At 43.2% G+C, this 20,690-nt stretch overlaps 1 protein-coding gene across 7 annotated transcripts in view; it reads left to right on the forward strand.

Annotated features, from left to right (window-relative positions):
* Positions 1-20,690, forward strand: part of SHANK3 (SH3 and multiple ankyrin repeat domains 3) — a 249,639-nt gene that overhangs the window by 213,435 nt on the left and 15,514 nt on the right. For all 7 annotated transcript variants that reach the window (XM_072147633.1, XM_072147630.1, XM_072147634.1 and 4 more), the window contains 4 exons: positions 2,901-2,981; positions 4,036-4,163; positions 4,277-4,382; positions 5,369-7,613. In XM_072147633.1, the coding sequence (XP_072003734.1) occupies positions 2,901-2,981; positions 4,036-4,163; positions 4,277-4,382; positions 5,369-7,613 (2,560 nt within the window). The remainder of the gene's footprint in view (positions 1-2,900; positions 2,982-4,035; positions 4,164-4,276; positions 4,383-5,368; positions 7,614-20,690) is intronic.

Genomic DNA, 20,690 nt, shown 5'->3' on the forward strand with positions numbered 1-20,690 from the left:
AGGGGAAATTTGCATCTTTTTAGCTTCTTTCCAGTGTCACTTTGTACACAGAGAATTGTGGGGCCAGGAGAATGTCCTTCTGGCCCTGTCTACTCATTCTCCCTCTTCTTACATTCCCATGTAGTGAAGTAAGTATCAATTTAACATTTCACTGAAAGCAGCATCTTTTAAGGTGCTTGCAACTGCAGGAAGATTCTTTGATTCCTGTCTGGTGTGCTGGGGGTTGATGGCCCTGGTGCCCACAGAAAGGGCTCTGAGTGCCACCTCTGGCACCCGTGCCATAGGTTCGCCACCACTGGTCTATGGTGTAGCGAGAAATCATGAATGTGTCCATTCCCCGCTCAGGTCCGACAGAGTTCACCATCTTTTTTGTGGTACACCTTTAACATAGGGCGTGCAACACAATTTCAAAGTAAAATACGGCGCTCGTTCCATATCAGATGGACAGTCTGTTGGCACGCCCCCTAATTTGTGTCGCATTAAAGCCAATGCAGCTGAGTCACAAAAGGGTCGCCTGCACCACAATCCCAGCGCGCACACTTCTTAAATACCTGTGTAAGCCATTTTAGCCATGAAGAATGCGAACAGTCTGACTAAAGTGCAGCTCAAAGCCCTTAGTAAATGTGCCCCAGTGTCTTATATTTATTTTTCCTCCTAAAGAGACACTGGGGCAGATTTACTTACCCAGTCCGTTTGCGATCCAGCGGCGCGTTCTCTGCGGTGGATTCGGGTCCGGCCGGGATTCAGTAAGGTAGTTCCTCCGCCGTCCACCAGGTGGCGCTGCTGCGCTGAAGTTCCCTGGAGGCGCGCTGGAATGCCCTGAAATTCACCGGCCATTACCTAGTGAAGGTAAGTGTAACTTTCGCAACACATTTTTTGTTTGAAATGCGGCGGTTTTTCCGAATCCGTCGGGTTTTCGTTCGGCCACGCCCCCCAATTTCCATCGCGTGCGCCAAAATCCCGGGGCAATTCAGGGAAAATTGGAGCAAATCGGAAATATTCGGCTAACACATCGGGAAAACGCGAATCGGGCCCTTAGTAAATGACCCCCACTGGGTCTTATTTTCAGGGGATGTCTTATTTTTCCATGAACAAAAATTCACAATTATAATTGAACAAAAACAACATTTATTAATATCTTGTAGTCCTGCCATCACATACATCAGCAAATTATGCACAAAAAGCACAATTTTTTATTTAAGCAACCATTATGTCAAAAACTTCCCTAACATCCTTATAACTCTCTTAACTCTGAATTTCATTCTGAATTTTTTGTGACTCCATATATATTTTAATTATTGGCCCCAATCTCTCATATTTAGCACTTTCCTTTATTGACCCCTTCTTGTACAGGCACCAGTTGTAGCATTTGCAATGCAAAAATCAGTGTCACAACCTCTTGTAGTATCTACTACTGTTATCGCATGGTGTGTCTGGAGCTGTAGCGATGACTGATACTAGGTCTTATTTTCCGGGGAGGCCTTATATTTGTTAGCTTGAAAAAAATTGCACTTGGTCTTATTTTCGCGGGGTGTCTTATTTTCAGGGAAGTAGGGTACCTATCTATCTTTATCTACAGAAGAAGAATTCAAGCAACACAATAATGGAAAATGGTGGGTGCTTGCCATCCAGGGCCAGGTGTAAGGTTCTTCAACAGCGAGCCTTTCTCTCTCATATCTATCTACCTGTCTATCGATCTATTTATCTATCTATCTTCTATTTGTCTGTCTATTCTATCTTATCTTTCTCTATCCATCATTTATATCTACATACCCCATATCTATCTATCGATCTATCTGTCTCCTATCTATCTATCCACGTATCTATCTATCTATCCACGTATCTATCTCCTATCTATCTGTCAATCTCATATCTATTTATCTCTCTATCTATCTCTCTATCCATTGTATATATTAACATACCCTAAATCTATCTAGCTTTTACCATAATCATAATAAAAATATTAATAATAATACATATTCATTTATATATCATCAACATATTTTGCAGTGCTTTAAAAATCCCGGGATCTATCTATATACTATCTGTCTCTATCTATCTATCCATGTATCTATCTATCATCTATCTATTTATCTATCTATATACTATCTATCTATCTAGAGCATATGGGCTCTTATTTTGTGCATCTGAATGAATAAGCAATCATTTGGATGTGTCCTCCAGTTCTACTGAATCTGGAAAATACATGTTGAGTTTTTCCATGCAATGGAGTTATTTCTCTGCCTGGATAGCAGAAGCTTTTTGTCTGGAGATAGTATGAGGTCTTTAAGTATCAGTGTCTCTTTGTGGCGTAGCCTGTCTCTCTCTTCCACCCTCCCTCCATCTGAAGCGTGAAGCGAGAGTTACCATGGAAACGCAGCAAGAACTGCGAACCGTATCCCAGTGCATTCAGGATAGAGGGAGGGAGAGAGACAGAGAAGAGGATGACTAAAAAAGGGAGATGAAGAAGATAGTCCGAGGAAGCTTAAGAAAACAGAAGTTGTAGGATAATGAGAAAGAGAGAAGAAGGAGATACATAAGAAAGAACTGTGTCGTACCTAGAAAACCCAAGGCTCTAATCCTTATTGAGGAGACGCGTGGAGCTGCTGCAGGCGACGCAGCAAACCTGCATTACAGAAATCTGTTGCTTTAGATTATTATAGCCCAGAGCTGAAGTCTTAAGAGGTTCCAGGGCATCCACTACCCCGTATGGCTGTGCCAGGGGTCTCGGCTATAGGCGCCCAAAATGAAGTCGAGGCGCAGGGTTGGGAAGCTGCTAGCCCAGTGCGATCCCTCTTCTCGGGAGTATGAGGAGATGGTTTTGGAAAAGCGGCGGCTCCTTCCAGACCCTCGCCGCCTGCTGGATAAGACATGTAAGGTCACTTCTCTTTTTCTTCCAGCACCCCCACCTCCAAAGAGAGCACCAAGTACCACTCTTACGCTACGATCCAAGTCCATGACAGCTGAGCTGGAGGAACTCGGTAAGAGGGATACATGTGGCAACATCAATGAATAGTTTATGATCATCTAGTTACTTACAATAAGTAAATTTTGACTATAAAAGTAATGTTTGCTTTAGTAAAAGACTCAGTTTAAGGTTTGTGGATAGCCAAAGAAATATTAAAACAAAAACCTGTGTAGAATGATGTCATTTGTAGGTCTTGTAATATGCATCTGACAGTATAACCAGCAAGGCATGGATACCAGCCAACTAGTGCAGTAATACCGTAACAAAACCTGCTGCAATATTTAGAAGGTTTCAGTGGCAAAATGTCAGGATCCTGTGACTTGACGAAAACTAGATTTGATGGCTGTAAGACTGTGACAAGTGAAATAGGATACATATGTCCAAAGGGAAATATTTGCTACTGGAGTAGTGTCAGTGGTTGTGTCCCCTTCTATATCCTTTCTAAATGCTTGCTATGTGCTCACTATTCTATAATGTGAATAGTATATCTAATGAATGAATTAGAAAACCTTGACTTACGTTGTTCATTTATTATTTCCTCTGAGTTTTCAATATTTTTAACAGATATTATTAAAAGATTTAAAATGAAAATGCTCCATTCATGAATTGTATATTGATAGTGTATCTTCCCTCTGTTTGATAAACGCTGTGGAATACACATACTACAGGTTGGGAAACCCTGGAGTAGGATAGTCCACGTTTTTCTTCAAAGATTCTCTGACTATAAATGATTATAAAGTATTAAAGGGCATGGATTGAGTCTACATCATTTACATTGTTGTTCATATGTATCTTTTTGTATATACTGTGATTTTATATACACACCAGGCTATGGTATTATAGCACCTTTCTGTGCTGTTAGGTGAAATCTTTTATTTTACCCTAAGAGTTTAACAATATAATTATGATTAATTAGGTGAAATAGAATCCTATCATTGTTTTCCCACAGGAGTATAAAACTCCCTAAACTACATGTTCTCATTTTTCACAATTTAGTGTTTGCTGTCATTGCTATGTGACATGTACTGCTGATTGCATCAAAGAATAAACTAGTTTACTACTTCCAGAACGATTGGATGAGATATTGGTGGCTTCTGATCCCTCCATGAGGCCAGAGATTGCTGAGGCTGACTCCAGAGCTGCTACAGTAAAACAGCGACCAACAAGCAGGCGTATCACCCCAGCTGAGATAAGTGTAAGATCAGGCAGTGACCCAAGCTGCTACTTTTCACATTGCTTCATACTGTATCAAACTCTCACATTATGTATATGTTCATGTTCTCTTTCTTTCTTATTTGTTCATTGTAGTCGTTGCTAGAGAGACAGGGGATTTCTTCACATGCAATATCACAAATCCCTGGTGCAAAACCTCATATTCCTCTTCACCATGGGATGTCTAGAACAAAATCTGTGGGTAAGTTAAAACTAACAGAGGTTTAAACCTCCTCAAATAGGTCCCTCTTAATTTGTTTTTATCTTTCTAGACCTAGTATCCAGTTACTGTCATTTTCACAAAGTAAAAGGGCAAGTGATAACTTTGCTAAAAGGCAAAAAAAAACTTAGAGAGCACCTGTCACCGACCTGTCTTTTGAAATATAAAATGCTATATCCTATGATACAGCAATCTTCATGCATCTTGTATCTAAAAAAAATAGGAATACATTGACAACAGGGTGTTGTCTGCAAATTCTGTTATTGTCCATCTAGTGCAGACTGTGTGGGCAATGCTACCTTCCCCTTGGGTAGAAATTACAGTGGCACTATGCACAGTTTTAGAGTAGTTAGTTCATGGGAAATTATTTACTAAAGTAGACATGTTAGTAGAGATGTCAAGTATAACTATGAGCCAAAATAGGAATATTTGACTTGTAATCTGTAATGGAAAACTACTTCCTTTTAGATTTGCTGAGATTTATGGTTTGGCCATGAATGTCTACTCTTTATTGGCTAAATAATTTGTCAATCATGTCTTCCTTTAAACAGCTTTCTCTTTTAGGCCTCTAGTGCCAAAGATACAGGAAACTAAGCGCCAATCCTGTGACTTTTTGTGCTATGGGTACAGTGGTTTTGCCTGCTCAACCCCCTGTAGCAAAGATTGGGGGCCAGAGAAAATTAGCATCCATATATGTATCGTTTTTGATATCATAAAAAATGAATGATCATAGTATCAAAAAGGATGAGTAGCTCCCTTACCCGTAAATCTTCATATTCAGGGAAAATATTCACCCTACCCTGTGCAGCAATGCAGTCAGAATAATACAGTCAATATTTACAGTAGACTGTGCAGCAATGGTTATTAATACTTTCTATAACATTATAAATTATTATAATTAGGCAGTATAATTGACAAATTGCCTGCTATTGTGTCAATTAAGGTTGAAATTTTGTGTCTGCCTGTAGGTGAAGATGAGAAACTATCAGATTCATTCCTTGATGGAAGATTCCCACGCAGCACCTCCATGCAGGATTCCTTAAGAGAAAGTCTAAGAGAAGGTCCCGGAATTCCACCTCCTCCACAGAAATCTGCTCCCCCGCCTCCATCCCCATATTACTTTGACACTGGGCCACCCCCAGATTTTTCCCCACCGCCTCCGCCTGGCAGGGGGTATGATACAGTGCATTCCAGCTTTAAACCAGGTTATGAAGCCAGACTCCATGGGCTTCCACATGGAATGGGATCTGCAGAGCTATTAAGCATGGATCGTGCCCTCCCACCTCCTGATCGTCAGAAGCGTGCTCGTTCCATGATTATTCTTCAAGATACATCTCACCTCCCTGTGGAGCCCACAAGTATTCCTCGACCTGGACCATCCCCAACACCTCCCGAAAAATTGAAAAGAAGAAGTAGGGCTGTGGACAATCCCTATGCTAATATGGGTATATTTGCACCAATGAAACCACAACGCAAAAAGAGTCCACTTGTAAAACAGCTCCAAGTTGAAGATGCACAGGAACGAGCTGCTTTAGCAATGGCTGGGGGGTTTTCACGGGATCCCTCACCATCCCGACGTAGCCCCCGTCAGAGTATGATGGAATTAGGAAGTGCACACCATGATCCATTAGGTAGTCCTTTTGCAACAGCACTTGCTGGAGTAATGAAGGAACGTGAGCGACGGCTAGATGAGAAGCGTAAATCCACTGTCTTCCTCTCGGTCGGAGCCTTGGAGGGAACACCACCTTCTCCAGACCTTCCCTCTCTGCAACCCTCACGCTCTGTTGATGAGCGATTGTTGGGGAGTCGTGATGTCCTCCTACCTTCTCCAGGTTCTTCTCTTAAGTCCTTGATGTACAGCAGCCCTCATTCTACATTTATCCATCCCCTTACTGGTAAGCCCCTGGATCCAAATTCACCTCTTGCACTTGCGCTGGCCGCAAGAGAACGTGCGCTTTCTGCCCAGGCAACCTCTCCTCCTCCACCAAGGACACCAACTCCTGTAAGGAGCCCAGATTCTGATAGAGCTCCTCCACTCTTTCTGGAAATTCAAACCAAAGAGGGGGAGGTGGGAATGGAGTTAGAAGGGTCAGCATCACCAATATATAGCCCTTCTGGGGTATCTGTAAAAGGCCAGTGGGGTGTTCCATTAAGGAGGGATGGAGAGGGCCGTGCTGAGAAAAGTCCAGAAAGACCTGAGAGTAGGGTGGAGGAAAGAAAACCTATGATTCTAAGCATTGTTGACACCTCTCAGCAGAAAACAGCAGGGCTTATAATGGTGCATGCTACCAGCAATGGGACAGAAGACAAAGAGCAGGAGGCACCGGCTATTACTGGCCAGCAAGAGGCTACACAACAGCAAGATACTGAAGAGAAGGCACCATCAAGCTCTTCTTCTGATAAAACTCTTGGTCAGGGAAGCTCAGAGGAGGAAGTTGAGCCTTTTGGGGCTAATAATTTGCCACCAGCCATGCTTTCCTCAAGTGATGAGGAAACACGAGAAGAATTAGCAAAAATTGGGCTATTGCCTCCTCCTGAAGCTTTTGCCAATGGAGTCCTGGTCACCAAACCTGGCACCCCCATCAGCCAGATGCCACGGCCTGGTACTTTGGCTGTGCCATCTGCCAAGCAAGCTAGTGGTATATCACCCTCAGGGAAGCCTTCTGATGCTCATCTACCCCATCCAGAGTCTGCCACTGACTCTGGAGTGGAAGAAGTGGACACCAGAAGCTCGAGTGACCACCATCTGGAGACCACAAGCACCATCTCTACTGTGTCCAGCATGTCCACTCTATCCTCGGAGAGTGGGGAGCCCACTGACACCTACACCTCGTACGCTGACGGTCAAACTTTTATACTCGAGAAGCCACCAGTGCCTCCAAAGCCCAAACTCAAGTCTCAACTGATGAAGGGCACCGTGACCTTCAGGGACCCCCTACTCAAGCAGTCCTCGGACAGTGAGCTCATTGCCCAGCAGCAACTTGCATCGGGCCGTCCACGCTACCTCTTTCAGAGAAGATCCAAGCTATGGGGAGATCCAATAGAGAGTCGGCCTCTTTCGCATGGGGGCCCTGTGGAAATAGAAAAGCCGTCTGTAATTGGGGAGATAAGTTCCCGTCTTCAGCTGCTAAACAAGGACACACGGTCACTTGGAGAGGAGCCATCAATCCCGGGAATGGACCCCGGCAAGAAATCTCCAGTTGTGGCGGCTCGGTAAGAAGAGATCATTAGAATAAAGTTTATTTATGTCAATTGGTGGTTGAGGAGAACTACAGTATAGCAGGACCATAAAGCTATATAGAATAGAATATAGGAAAGCCAGGACAAACTTTTAAAGAAATAGACTTTCATGTGATTGTTATCACGAGATTAGTGTTTTAGAATTCCACAATATAAAAAAACTGTGTTTTATGTTCAATCTTTTCATTACCCAAAATGAGTAGTAGAACTCTCCCTCGATGTTCTTAACCTGTTATTTGAGGAACATTTTAGTTATTAGGGGAACTAAGGTGGATTTAATCTTCATTTCTACAGAATATTCTTCCATGTCAAAACAAATCTCTACATCCACATTCATCACAAATAATTAAGTGCATAAATATTTACCTCCCTTTAAATAAGAAAATGCATCTTAGGTATGTTTTATACATGGTGTATAAAAGGGCTTTATATCACAGGGCCTAAATCACTTGCATCTCTAGTGACTCCACTCTGGTGGTCCCCACACACCCCTCCTTATTTTTATGGTCCATGATTTAAGTGACCACTAACTTCAGTCATGGGCTTGTATGTATGTCACTGAACTGGTGAGGCCAGTTATTGCCTATAGCAGGCAGGTGAATAATGTATAGCACAGCATATGATTCCAACTGAAAGTATGCATAGAGGAGTAGTATGCCGTAGTATGATGCACCAAGGAGCAGGAGGTTGAAGCAATGACTTTAACATCTTTCTTTTTCTTAACCCCATTACCTGCACTGAGCTAAAATGTGATTAATACTGACAACCCCACAACTTTCTTTGTATTGGTCACGTTTGACAAAAATTTGTGTAAAAGTGTAAAAATGCATGGTTAAATCCTCCAATGTTCAATGTTGTTACAAAATGAAACCTGAAGAAAATCAGAGGCAGGAGATGCTGTATATCCTTACAATTGTGTCTTCCATTCTTCACAGTCTGGTTAGTTATGCTAAAACATCTTACAATGTTATCATCTTACAATCTTAAGGTTTTATCATATAGTAGTATATACTATGTCTAGTATACAGTATATCATATTCTTGTCATTTAATACATCTTTTCCATAAAACCTGAGGGTTCTAACGTGCACTTGTCTTAATACTCTGTGCAATGCATGACTGCTTTATTGTGAAGCACATGATCACACTACTTACTTTACTGTGACCCATAGGTTGCTTATCTGTGCTTATCATATTTACTGCTTCGTTCACCAAGGTGCCTATTTTCAGGCTCTTTAAGCATGCATTCACAGCATGCCCATTGCATTTTACTGAGACACACAACTGTCTTTACTCCTCCATTATCCAACATCCGCTGCTTTTAAAACATCTCTGTTAATACTTGCCAAACTTTTAAAGATGTGATAAAGCTTTAAAGGCTACTGGTTTCCTAGCAGGAAGAAAGTCAGTTTAAAGGGAACCTGTCACCAGGATAGATTTGTTTACACAGGGTTCTTGGTATGATGTCAATGTTAACCTAGTGAGCACTGTGTCATTTGTTGCCTCAACTAGATGGAGCAATGTACAGTACCTGTCCACTATTGTGCAGTTCTGTAATGGGCAGTTCAGGAGTAAGTGAAGCTGAGCCCTGTAGATCTGGAAAATAAGTTGAAGGGGTTGTCCAGAAATGAAAAAAAAATTATATATGGCTTTATGGGGGGTGGTTGCTGTAAAAATAATTAACCTCTTTTACTCACTCTGGCGCTCCCATTCAGCTGCTGCACAGTCAGTAAATGCCAGTCTATAGTATAAGATGAGTATAAGAAGTTTTTTTTTTTTAATCCCCTCAACCATATATAAACCCCTATCATTAATGTAAATGATTCCCTTTAACCACATCCGTGAGTGTAGAGTTTAAAATTTGGATAATTTTTTATAGCATTTGTTGGATAGAATACTATCCAGTATAATATTTTTAACTTCAAATATGGTCAGTGGGTTATAGCTGTATGCAGCCTTAAAGAGAACCTGTCATGCAAATTAACCTACCAAAAGTAAAGCCTTCATTAAAACTATGATCAAATAGCATTGCCCTTATCCCTAAATAGTTCCTTTCCATGGTTGCAATGTTACAAAAATCAGTCATGCATATTAAAATTTACTTGCATTGCCCTGCCTCCTTGTTCCTGATGTGATAGGGCTTGCTGTCATGTGACCAGGATAACATCATTTAATGTCCTGTTAGATCTGCAACGCCTATCCCATGTATGTATCTGAGCTCTGCAGCCTCCATGGAGGGTGGGTAGAAGTAGACGTCCATGTAGGCATGCTGTGATTTCAAGCGATCAGATACATACATGGGGTAGACGTTGCAAATTTAACAGGACCTTAAATTATGTCACCCTGGTCACATGACATGCTTACAGTAGACATGGAACATAGGGAGGAGTAGATGGGAGGGGCAGGGTGAGCAGGACATGCCCCTTCTGATTCCAGGTAACATAACATAAAGTTGATTTATGCGAATGTAAGGGAAGCAGTTTTAGCTAAATTAGTTAATAGGGCTCTATAGGAACGTGTCACTTGCTGTATTTGTAATAATGTGGTGATGTGTTCCCTTAAATGCTGCTGGGTAGCTCTCAGCAGGGTGAATACAGCTATAGGTTATTCGGTTCTGTGATCCTCTAGTTTGGTTAATCTTTATGTAAATGAGGTGGAAGGGGGGTGGCGTCACCAGAGCCCCTTGTTTTTTCTTCTGGCTCTCTCTCCTCCTCCCTTCTCCCACTGCACTCGCCTACTCTCTCTGCCTTCTGTAATCTCATGGCACCAGTCCGTTTTTCGTCAAACTAGAGGAGCACAGCTCCTTATTAAAATTTTAGTTATATTCATCATGCTTAGAGCGACCCAGGAGCATTAAAAGTGAATACAAATATAAACTAGTGGTAGATTTCCTTTAATTTTTCATCACTGCTAACTGAGACTAGACCACTTTAAAGCTCAACTAAGCTTCAGCTATATTGCATAAATGTAATGATAATGATAATTGTAACCTTTGTAAAATACTTTATTTACAATGTTCCTTCCTTAGTTAAGCAGTTTGTGCAAATCAGATTTCTGTTCTGTATCTACTGTCATCTAATAGATATAGGAGCCTGATAAAGTGTCTGATGACTTAACTCTTTAGTTCCTGAGTCATCTAATCTCATGTGAAAGGAAAAATTTCAGATACACTGCATTCTTCAGGAGAACTAAGCAGAAAAAAGCACAGATAAGCTGCTTTCATGAAATTTAGAAATTAGATAATGGGGCTGATTTACTTACCCGGTCCAGTCGTGATCCAGCAGCTCGTTCTCCGGCGCTGATTCCGGTTCTGCTGGGATTCACTAAGGTCGTGCGCCTGATGTCCACTAGGTGTCGCTGCTGTGCTGAAGTCCGCGGGAATTCACCTCCTGCGTCTCGGTGTATGTAAGTGCTATTTTTGCGACACAAATTTTTTTTAAAATTCCGCAGTCTTTCCGAATCCGTTGGGTTTTCCGACGGCCACGCCCCGATTTCTGTCGCGTCAAAGCTGGAGGCTGGTGCGACAAAATCCCGAGGCAATTCAGCGCAAATCGGAAAAATTCGGAAAACCCAGCGGAAAAACACAATTTGGACCCTTAGTAAATGTGCCCTAGTATGTTTGGTTCATCTAGCTCAATATTTTAGACACTTTACACCATGTTGAACATTGAGAGAAAGCTCTGTTACATTATTGGCCACTTAAAGTCATGTGACCAGGATATAATAATCTAATGTCCTGTTGGAACAACGCCTACCCCATGTATGTATCTGAGCATAGCAGCCTCAATGGAAGATGGGGAGAATTAGAATTCCATGGAGGATGGGTAGGTTTAGTAGTCCATGCAGGCGTGCTGTGATTTCAAGTGATCAGATACATACATGGGGTAGACGTTGCAAATGTAACAGGACCTTAAATGATGTCACCCTGGTAACATGACATGATGAGAAGAGGCATGGAACATAGGGAGGAGTAGATGGGAGGGGCTTGCCGAGCAGGAGATGCCCATTCTGATTCCAGGTAATATAACATAAAGTTGATTTATGTTTTATACTTCATAATGGTCTGCTTGTTTGTGAAGGTATATCATAGGGCAGTGAGGACCACCATTCACTACAAACCTTTACATTACACGGATTGAATGTCAATCAGTGCCGCACTAAATTGAAGTGAGGAGGATAGAGGCTAATCATTGCCTCTGAGGAGGATAGTGAGGTGTTAGTAAGCCAGGGTATCTGGCATGTCAGACAGTATAGCACATTAGCTGACACAGCAGTAAATAGAATTAGGGACATCTATATTTTTCTATGATTAAAATGCATAAATGTGCTTAATTTCCCATCATACATTATATAGGAGGTATGACACAGAACAGACATTGCTAATTTTTTTGAAATGGGAAGTGCAAGACAACAATGTCCCAGTGAGCAGTGAACAGCAGATTCCCATATAGATAAGCAGTAACAGAGAAAGATGACGGCACTCACCGGTACCAAAGATAGGAAAAACGTCCTTTATTGGTGGATGAACATGCAGGGGGGTAAACAGACAGACTCCGGCAACGGGGCTGTTTCGCGCGCTACGGTCGATGTGTTTATAGTGTGGGAGGGGTCTGAGTCCGACTTTCAGTCGTTATCTGAATACCGTTAATACAATGAACATGCGGTTTACATCGGTGTTTGGGAATAAAAGCTTGGAGTTTCTTGATGTGCGGATTGTAGAGTCTGAGGGTAAGCTTGTTACCACAGCGTTCCGTAAACCCACAGCCACTAATTCCCTCCTGCTCTATGGGAGCTTCCACCCGGAGCATACGAAGACCAGCTTACCGTATAGTCAGTTTCTCCGGTTGAGGAGAATTAATAGTGATGAAGGCAGGTTCCACATCCAAGCACAGGAGTGGAAGGATAGGCTGAAGGACCGGGGATACCCAACAGGATTGTTGGAGGAGGCACAGAGGAAGGCAATGGGCGTCCCTCGTAGGGAATTGCTCAGGGGTAGGAGTAGGGGTACAAGGGAGGATGCGGTAATGGGGGAGAACAGGTTCACCTTCTCCTTTAGATACTCCCCCTGTGAGAGGGCCATACGATCAGCTATACAAAGAAACTGGCACATTCTTAACCAGGACCCCGATCTGGCCAGTGTCTCATCCGCCAAACCCCTAGTTGCCTTCAGAAGAAGCACCACAATCAGAGACAAACTGGTCCACAGTAGACTTCCATCAGTGGGAGGGACATGGTTATCTAAGGACTTACCCACCGGGAACCACAGATGTGGACATTGTAATTATTGTAATTCAAACGACCAACTAAAGGTGATAGAGTTGGGAGGAGTGAGACAGGTGGTGAGATCTTTGATAACCTGTCGTTCGGATTTTGTGGTGTACTGCCCCTGTGGTCGCTTCTATATTGGGAAAACCATTAGGAAGCTATTTACCCGTTTTAGAGAACATCAAAGGTCTATCACAAAAGGCAAGGGCAGTCCCCGTTTGGTCGAAAATGTACAACAGGACCATAGGGGGTAACCCAGGCGTTCTCAAGTTCTCAGGTATCGAGAGGATTGAGCACAAGAACTCGGGAGGTGATCGTGCAAAACTCCTTTTACAGCAGGAGAGCAGGCTCATCAGCAAATTCGGGGCTTTGGGCCCCTTGGGGCTTAATGACTGTAACGAGTTAAATGTGTTTCTGTGAACTGCCGGTGCCCTTTGATACATCATCCCTTTTTCTCTTCTCCTTTTTCTTTCTAACCCCTCCCTTATTCCTCCTTATCCTTTCTTCTCCCCCCCCCTCTTTTTTTAAAATCCTTCCCTATCCCGTTTCCCCCCCTTCCCTTTTTCCCTTGTTCTCTTAGTCTATCACTCACTTTAACCCATGCATTCTCAATGCCACCACTTACAGCCATACTGGTTAGGCTATATTGGCCATTTAATTCCTAGAGCTAGAAAATATAGTAACCCCGCTGCCGTTATACAATAGAGCGATTATGGGGGGGGGGGGCACGAGCTCATTCAGTGCCGTGTGATCCCCTCATTCTCAGGATGCCAGGGTGGTAGGATTTGTCCGTATTAACGTGCTGTTTTGTTTAGTTAGACGACTAGATCGTCACAGCTGGAGTATCCCTCTGTTTTTAGCTTTAGTAGTGGGATTGGACCCCCGGTCTGGGGTTTGGAAGGAGTTCCATGCCGGACTCGGTGATTCGCGGCCCTCTCGCTAACATGATTAGTTTTAATAATCACCTGGCTGTTACATGTACTTTGTATCCTTATGTACTTACAAGGTTATTGATGTTTATCACTTATTGTATGTTGTGTTGACACCACCACAGGTTATTTTGCTACATTGCTTCTTGTTAGGTATGGCCACGCCCACTCACGGTCACGTGTACTTTAGTGATGACGCGGGTGGGCGTGACCATCGTCTTGAGAAAGCGCCGTAACGCGCGAAACGGCCCCGTTGCCGGAGTCTGTCTGGTTACCCCCCTGCATGCTCATCCACCAATAAAGGACGTTTTTCCTACCTTTGGAACCGGTGAGTTACTCTCTCGCACACACTAACAGAGCACCGCTGGAAAGTCCTACCGTAATCACATTTGCCCTTTTACCTCATCCCGAGCTGCGTACTGAGCTGTCAGCGGTAGTATTGGGACTGTGCCCACAAGATACATTCTCTTATTTGATACGAGATTCCCATATAGACTTGTCACATATTTATAAGAAAATAGTCTTGGGTCTAGTTCACATTTCTGTTAATTTTTCAGTTATTGAGAGCCTAAACCAGGAGTGGTGTAACACACAGAACCGGTGCATATCTTTCCATTATACTTAAAGGGGTGTTCCCATTTCAGCAAATTAATGTTATTGTCTGTATTATAAACTGTTATACAATTTTCCAATATACTTTCTGTATCAATTCCTGGAGTTTTCTGGATCTCACCACTAGTGTGGAACTTCTTTATTCTAAAACCGGTGCAGTACACGGAAAACATTGGAGCCTGACAGCGACGGGCTGTTTCGCTCTAACTAGCGCATCTTCAAGTGTTTTCCCTGTACTGCACCGGTTTTCGAATAAAGAAGTTCCACACTAGTGGTGAGTGCCGCCTTCTCTTCTTATATTACACTGATATAATAATGATTATTTTGGCAACTACACAAACTCCATGTCATGTAGCCGTGGAGGGGCACAGCTGATATTTACTGAAAACTATGCCAGTCCGAGCTTTGTCCGACAGCCATTCTGGCATCATATATAATGGGGCAGATTTACTTACCCGGTCTAGTCACGATCCCGCAGCGCGTTGTCCGACAAGGATTCGGGTCTGCTGGGATTCACGAAAGTTGTGCGCCCAATATCCAGCAGGTGTCGCTGCTCCACTGAGGTCCGCCAGAGTTCACCTTCTTCTTGCTGGTGCATGTGAGTTCTTGATCTTGCGACACAAATCCTATTTTTAAATTCTGCGGTTTTTCCGAATCCATCGGGGTTGTCCGAGGGCCACACCCCTGATTTCTATCGCGTGAAAGCCGGTGTCGATGCACCACAATCCGATTGCGTGTGCCAAAATCCCGGGGCAATTCGGCGCAAAACGGAAATATTCGGGAAACCTGATGGAAGTGCGGTGTTCGGACCTTTAGTAAATGAGCCCCAATGAGTTCTAAGTCTCATGATGTATCCACCATTGCGGAAGGGAGAGTGACTTTAACATAAATCTGCACTCAAATCTCCCCCGGAGTGTCTGAAATTTGGAGACATTTCCATAAACCCTGCCCAACTCTGCACAGCATATGAATGTATCAAAATAAGGACACTGGGGAAGGTTTATCAGAAGTGCCTGGGAGCAGAACTGTTTTAGTTGCCCATTGTAACCAATCAGAGCTCAGCTTTCTTTTTTATAAACAGCAGTTGTAGAATGAAATCTGAGCCCTACTTGGTTGCCATCGGCAACTAGGACAGTTCTGCTGTCAGACACTTTTGATAAATCTCCCCCACCGTGGGAGATTGAAAGTGACCCGTGTGTTAAAAGTCCACCCGATATATCACCTGAAATTATCTGCCATTGAAGCATTGTACCTTAATTGCTGCCTTTTTTCTGATATGTATAGAAGAGTCAACTTCTAAATAGAAGAGTCATGTTTTGTCCAAGTTGCCAGTAAACCGCACCTCCCTCTTTTGATTGACAACTCTGTGTCTCTTCAAATCCCAGCCTCAGCATATAGGAAGTCCCCTTCCTGTTCTTACCAGAATGCTGTCCCTCTCACTGCATGGTGAATTTAGCAGTGAGCACTGTGTGGGAAACTACAGGTCTTCTCACTCGTTTCATGCACCCTGCAATTGACGGAGCCAAGATCCAGTGGGCGGAGCCAACATAGACAAAGACAGAAAAGTTTGGGAACAACTGTACAGATGGATGGAGGTAGAATTAAGCTGGGACGTTTTACGCATATTTTAGTTATAGTATTTGTGTTACTGTCATACAATGATGGTAACATAAAGATTCAATTTTTTTAATCATTTATTATATAACACCTATTATAATCACACAGTCACTATTTATTCAGTGTTTTGCATCAGTGTTTGTAAGCCAAAACCAGGAGTGGGTCTAGAACACGGAAGAGATGCAGATCTTTACATTATGTCCCACATTTATTAAAGCCCCTGCACCACTTTTTTTGTCTGACCTTGCACGTTTCTTTCAGTGGAAACTGCCTCCAGATGTATTTATAAAGTGTCCGAAACTGTGTGACCCTGAGTGTCCCGACGCAACATAAAATTCTGCATCTAAAGTGGCATTCGGTGCACAGTAGGACCGTGCACCACATTTATCATGCAGTGTCTGACAGAATTGTGTGCAACAAAAAAAAGTTAGTGAACTCTGTCAGAGCAGTGCAGGGGACGCCAGATTCGTAAATATTAGGCAAACTGCACCTAGCACTGTTTTTGATGAATGTGGGCCAATACCTTTTCTCTGTGTAGGTTCTACTTGTGGCTTTTAAATACAAATGTGAAATACAGATCAAATACTGACAGTGTGAAAGTGGACCTAGGCAGTGGTTTCTTTGTACAACTAGGCAGGCCCCACAGCATAATAGATTGTGGCCTAGTGTGCCCACACACACTCGCCTAAAGCTTTATCATCTCAACACTGATATTACAATGTTATCTTGTTATGCTGTCAGACACTGGGCACGTGCACTGCCAAAATCTTCACGCTTTACCCCTTTTATTTAAAACACATTACAGCGACACTTGGCATCATCCATCACTTTCATTTCCTTAGACCACTCACAGGGCGCAATGTCAATCTGAGCCAGTGCTTGCTGATACATTTTGGCAGGTCATCAGTGTGGACATGCTAATACTAATCCTTTTTTTCTTGGCTTACAAAAAAACAACAACAAACAAGTGACTGAAACCATCCGTACAGAATAAGAGCAGGAAGCAAAGCTTTGGAAATGTTCCCATTTTGTGTTATCACTTTACGTAATTGTTATATTCCAATTTCAATGCAAATTCCAAGGCTTCAGAACCAGATTCAAGCATAAGCATTTTATAGATAGTCTGTGACTGCAATGAGCCTTGTGCCTTGTCATTCAGCATTGTATATTTTTCTGGAGGAATGCTTAGATCTAAACATTAAACTGAAGGATACCTATGCCAGCAGAATAAAAAATGTGAAACATATCTTGAGATAAGGTTTAAGTGTGCTGTACAGCATGCCATTCCTCTGTGCAAGCAGATACCTACAAAATCGAGGTTGCCATTTGCCACCACCAGAGACATTGGAGGATATTTATCATAAATGCTAGCTTATTGCCAGCACTTGCGATTATTTTCCCCAAACCACCATCTTCACGGCAGTGGGCATAAAGGGGGGCACGGCTGGCTCAGGGCGTTACTGTCCCTAGCCTGCGCACTCGCTGTAGTCAGCAAATTTTCACATGTGAAAAGACGACGGCTGTGTTTATTTCTATAGCAGCCAGGGCCAGGCTTAGAAATAGATGCTGCGCAGGACCCTGCCAGATACATCAAGAGGCTTCTGCCTGCACAAGAGCAGCGGCGGGGCTATCATACGCCGGTGAAGGAGCGCCGGAGTATGGTAAATAACCCCTAAAGTCTATATGCAGCTGAAGCCAGCGGGCACTTTGTATGAATCAGCTTTTGTGTGCCTAATGTTTTGGCAGCTGATATTATTAGTATGTGTGGAGGGGTGGAGGTACGTAACAAAACTCAATGGGGCACATCGCGTTTTTCCGACAGGTTTCCCGAATTTTTCCGATTGGCACCAAATTGCCCCAGGATTTTGGCACACGCGATCGGATTGTGGCGCATCGGCGCCGGCTTTCACGCAACAGAATTCGGGGGGGGTGGCCGACGGATTCAGAAAAAACGTAAAAAAAAAAAAATAATTGTGTCGCATAAATAGCACTCGCATACACCGAGACGGAGGAGGTGAATTCCGGCGGTCTTCAGCGCAGCATTGACACCTAGTGGACATCGGGCGCACGAATCCCGGCAGAACCCGAATCAGCGTCAGAGAGCACGCCGCTGGATCGTGACTGGACCGGGTAAGTAAATCTGCTCCTATAAGAAGGAGATCTGTATCTGAAAGCCCAGGACTCGTCCACTTTAAGATTAGACTATCCAGGGACTGTCTATAAAGAGTTAAGTCATTAGATACTTTATTTGGCTTCTTTATCTCTGGCTGTCAGAAAGTTAAACAAACTGCTTAAATAAAGAAAAAGATAGGGGAAAAAGGACACAGGAACATATTTCTTTAATAATATGTATTACAAAGTTTACTCATGACATTTTTGTTTTTTAATTCAAAATCAACATACCAAGAAATTAACATATGAAGAGAAGTCTACCAGCTCCCAACTCACCTTACAAGCAAAAACAGTGCAAGATCTGTTAGATATACCTTTCTTGATTCACAAAAAATCTATCATTTAGAGGGTATTCTATTTTGATCTTTATGCAAATAACATTCTCAGTGCACTCATTCTGCCCATTGCAACCTAACACCTTACTTTTTTTAATATCTTTCATAGAAATAAGGTATAGATATAAGAAAATGAGTACAGTAACAAGTCCTCTGCTGAAGAGGAGGAGTTATGACTCATTCTGCCCTGCCCTCCCCTCTCCCAGTCTCTGTTATTGTGGATGGACTGTGAGGAGAGAGAAACAGAGGGTGTTCTAACATGGATGTCCTGGAGAAGAGACAGAGAAAGCAGCTGTGCGTGTATGCCAACTATGACTACTGGCTACTGGGGGGCATTACTGTATCTACTGGAGGCCTCACTGTTACTACTGGCTACTGGGGACCTTACTGTGACTACTGGCTACTGGGAGCATAACTGTGACTACTGGCTACTGGGGCATCACTGTAGTTGCTACTGTGGGTATCATTTTAAATACTGCAAGCATCACTATGACTACTGTATACTGGAGGCCTTACTGTGACTACTTGCTACTGGGGGCATCACTCTGAATACTAGCTACAGAGGGCATCACTGTGACTACTCGCTACTGGTACATCACTGTGAGTATTTGCTTCTGGGGGTAGCAGTTTAAAACCTGAGTGAAGTTGGCCCCCCCACCTTGTTCAAATTAAATAAAATTGGTGTCAAACATTTGTGCTACGTTTGTGCTGGTTTGTGCAGCAAAAATTTTCGTTTGTGCCGCTATTGTTTTTAAGATATTAATGAAAGTTTCCAGAGGTCATCAGAGGTCAACCAGCCCCCCCACATTGCCCAAATCAAACCAAACTGGTGCCGAACAATTCTGCTACGTTTGTGCTGGTTTGTGCTGCTCAAATTTTTGTTTGTGCTGCTTTTGTTTTGAATAAATGAACAAAAAATTAAAGGTCAAGCAGCCCCCCCCCACATTAACCGAATCAAACAAAACTGGTGTCAAGCGTTAGTGCTACGTTTGTGCTGGTTTGTGCAGCAAAGATTTTTGTTTGTGCCGCTATCATTTTTAAGGTATGTTCAGGTGTTTACATAGGTTAAAGGTGTGTAGGATGAACTGGTAAAAAACAAACTTAGGCTAAATTCACACTGCCGTGAGCCCGCTGCACCGTAGCACGGCGGGCACACGGCAGCGCGGGGTGAGGAGGAGGAGGTGAGCACAGCTCACCCCCGCCCCTCTCCATAGAAAGTAATGACGCACGGCGCCGTAATACGGGCAAAGATAGGACATGTCCTATCTTTCCCCGGGCTACGGAGCGGTACGGTGCCGCACGTGTGCTGCACCGTACCGCTCCCGTACAGGGCCGTGAGCCCATAGAAGTGTATGGGGGACGTATATCGGCCGCATATACGTCGGCCGTATATACGTCCCCCATACTGTAGTGTGAATGTAGCCTTAGTGACACTTCCCTGGTTTGATCACCAGGGGGAGCTAGCAAATACATTGTACTTTGGAAGAAATGAACTCTGATGACCTCTGCAAAAAAGTATTAATATCTTCAAAACGATAGCGGCACAAATGGAAATTTTTGCACAAACCAGCACAAACGTTGCCCGAATGTTTGATACCAGTTTTGTCCGATTCGGTTAATGTGGGGGGGCTGCTTGAACTTTTGAACTTTAAATTTTTTGTTCATATATTCAAAATAAAAACAGCACAAACAAAAATTTGAACAGTACAAACCAGCACAAACATAGCAGAATTGTTCGGCACCAGTTTTGTTTGGTTTAAGCAATGCGCGGGGGGGCTGGTTGACCTCTCATGACCTCTGGAAACATTCAATAATATCTTAAAAACGATAGCGGCACAAACGAAAATTTTTGCTGCACAAACCAGCACAAACATAGCACAAACGCTTGACACCAATTTTATTTGATTTGAACAAGGTGGGGGGGCCAACTTCACTCAGGTCAGTTTAAATACTGCAGGCATCATTGTGACTACTGGATACTGGGGGCCTTACTGTGACCACTGGCTACTGGGGGTATTACTGTAGCTACTGGGGGCCTCACTGTTACTACTGGCTACTGGGGCCTAACTGTGACTATTGGCTGCTTAGGCATCAATGCAGGCATCACTGTGACTACTGGAT

This window comes from Engystomops pustulosus, chromosome 4 (genome assembly GCF_040894005.1).
Source record: "Engystomops pustulosus chromosome 4, aEngPut4.maternal, whole genome shotgun sequence".
Classification (NCBI taxonomy): Eukaryota; Metazoa; Chordata; class Amphibia; order Anura; family Leptodactylidae; genus Engystomops; species Engystomops pustulosus.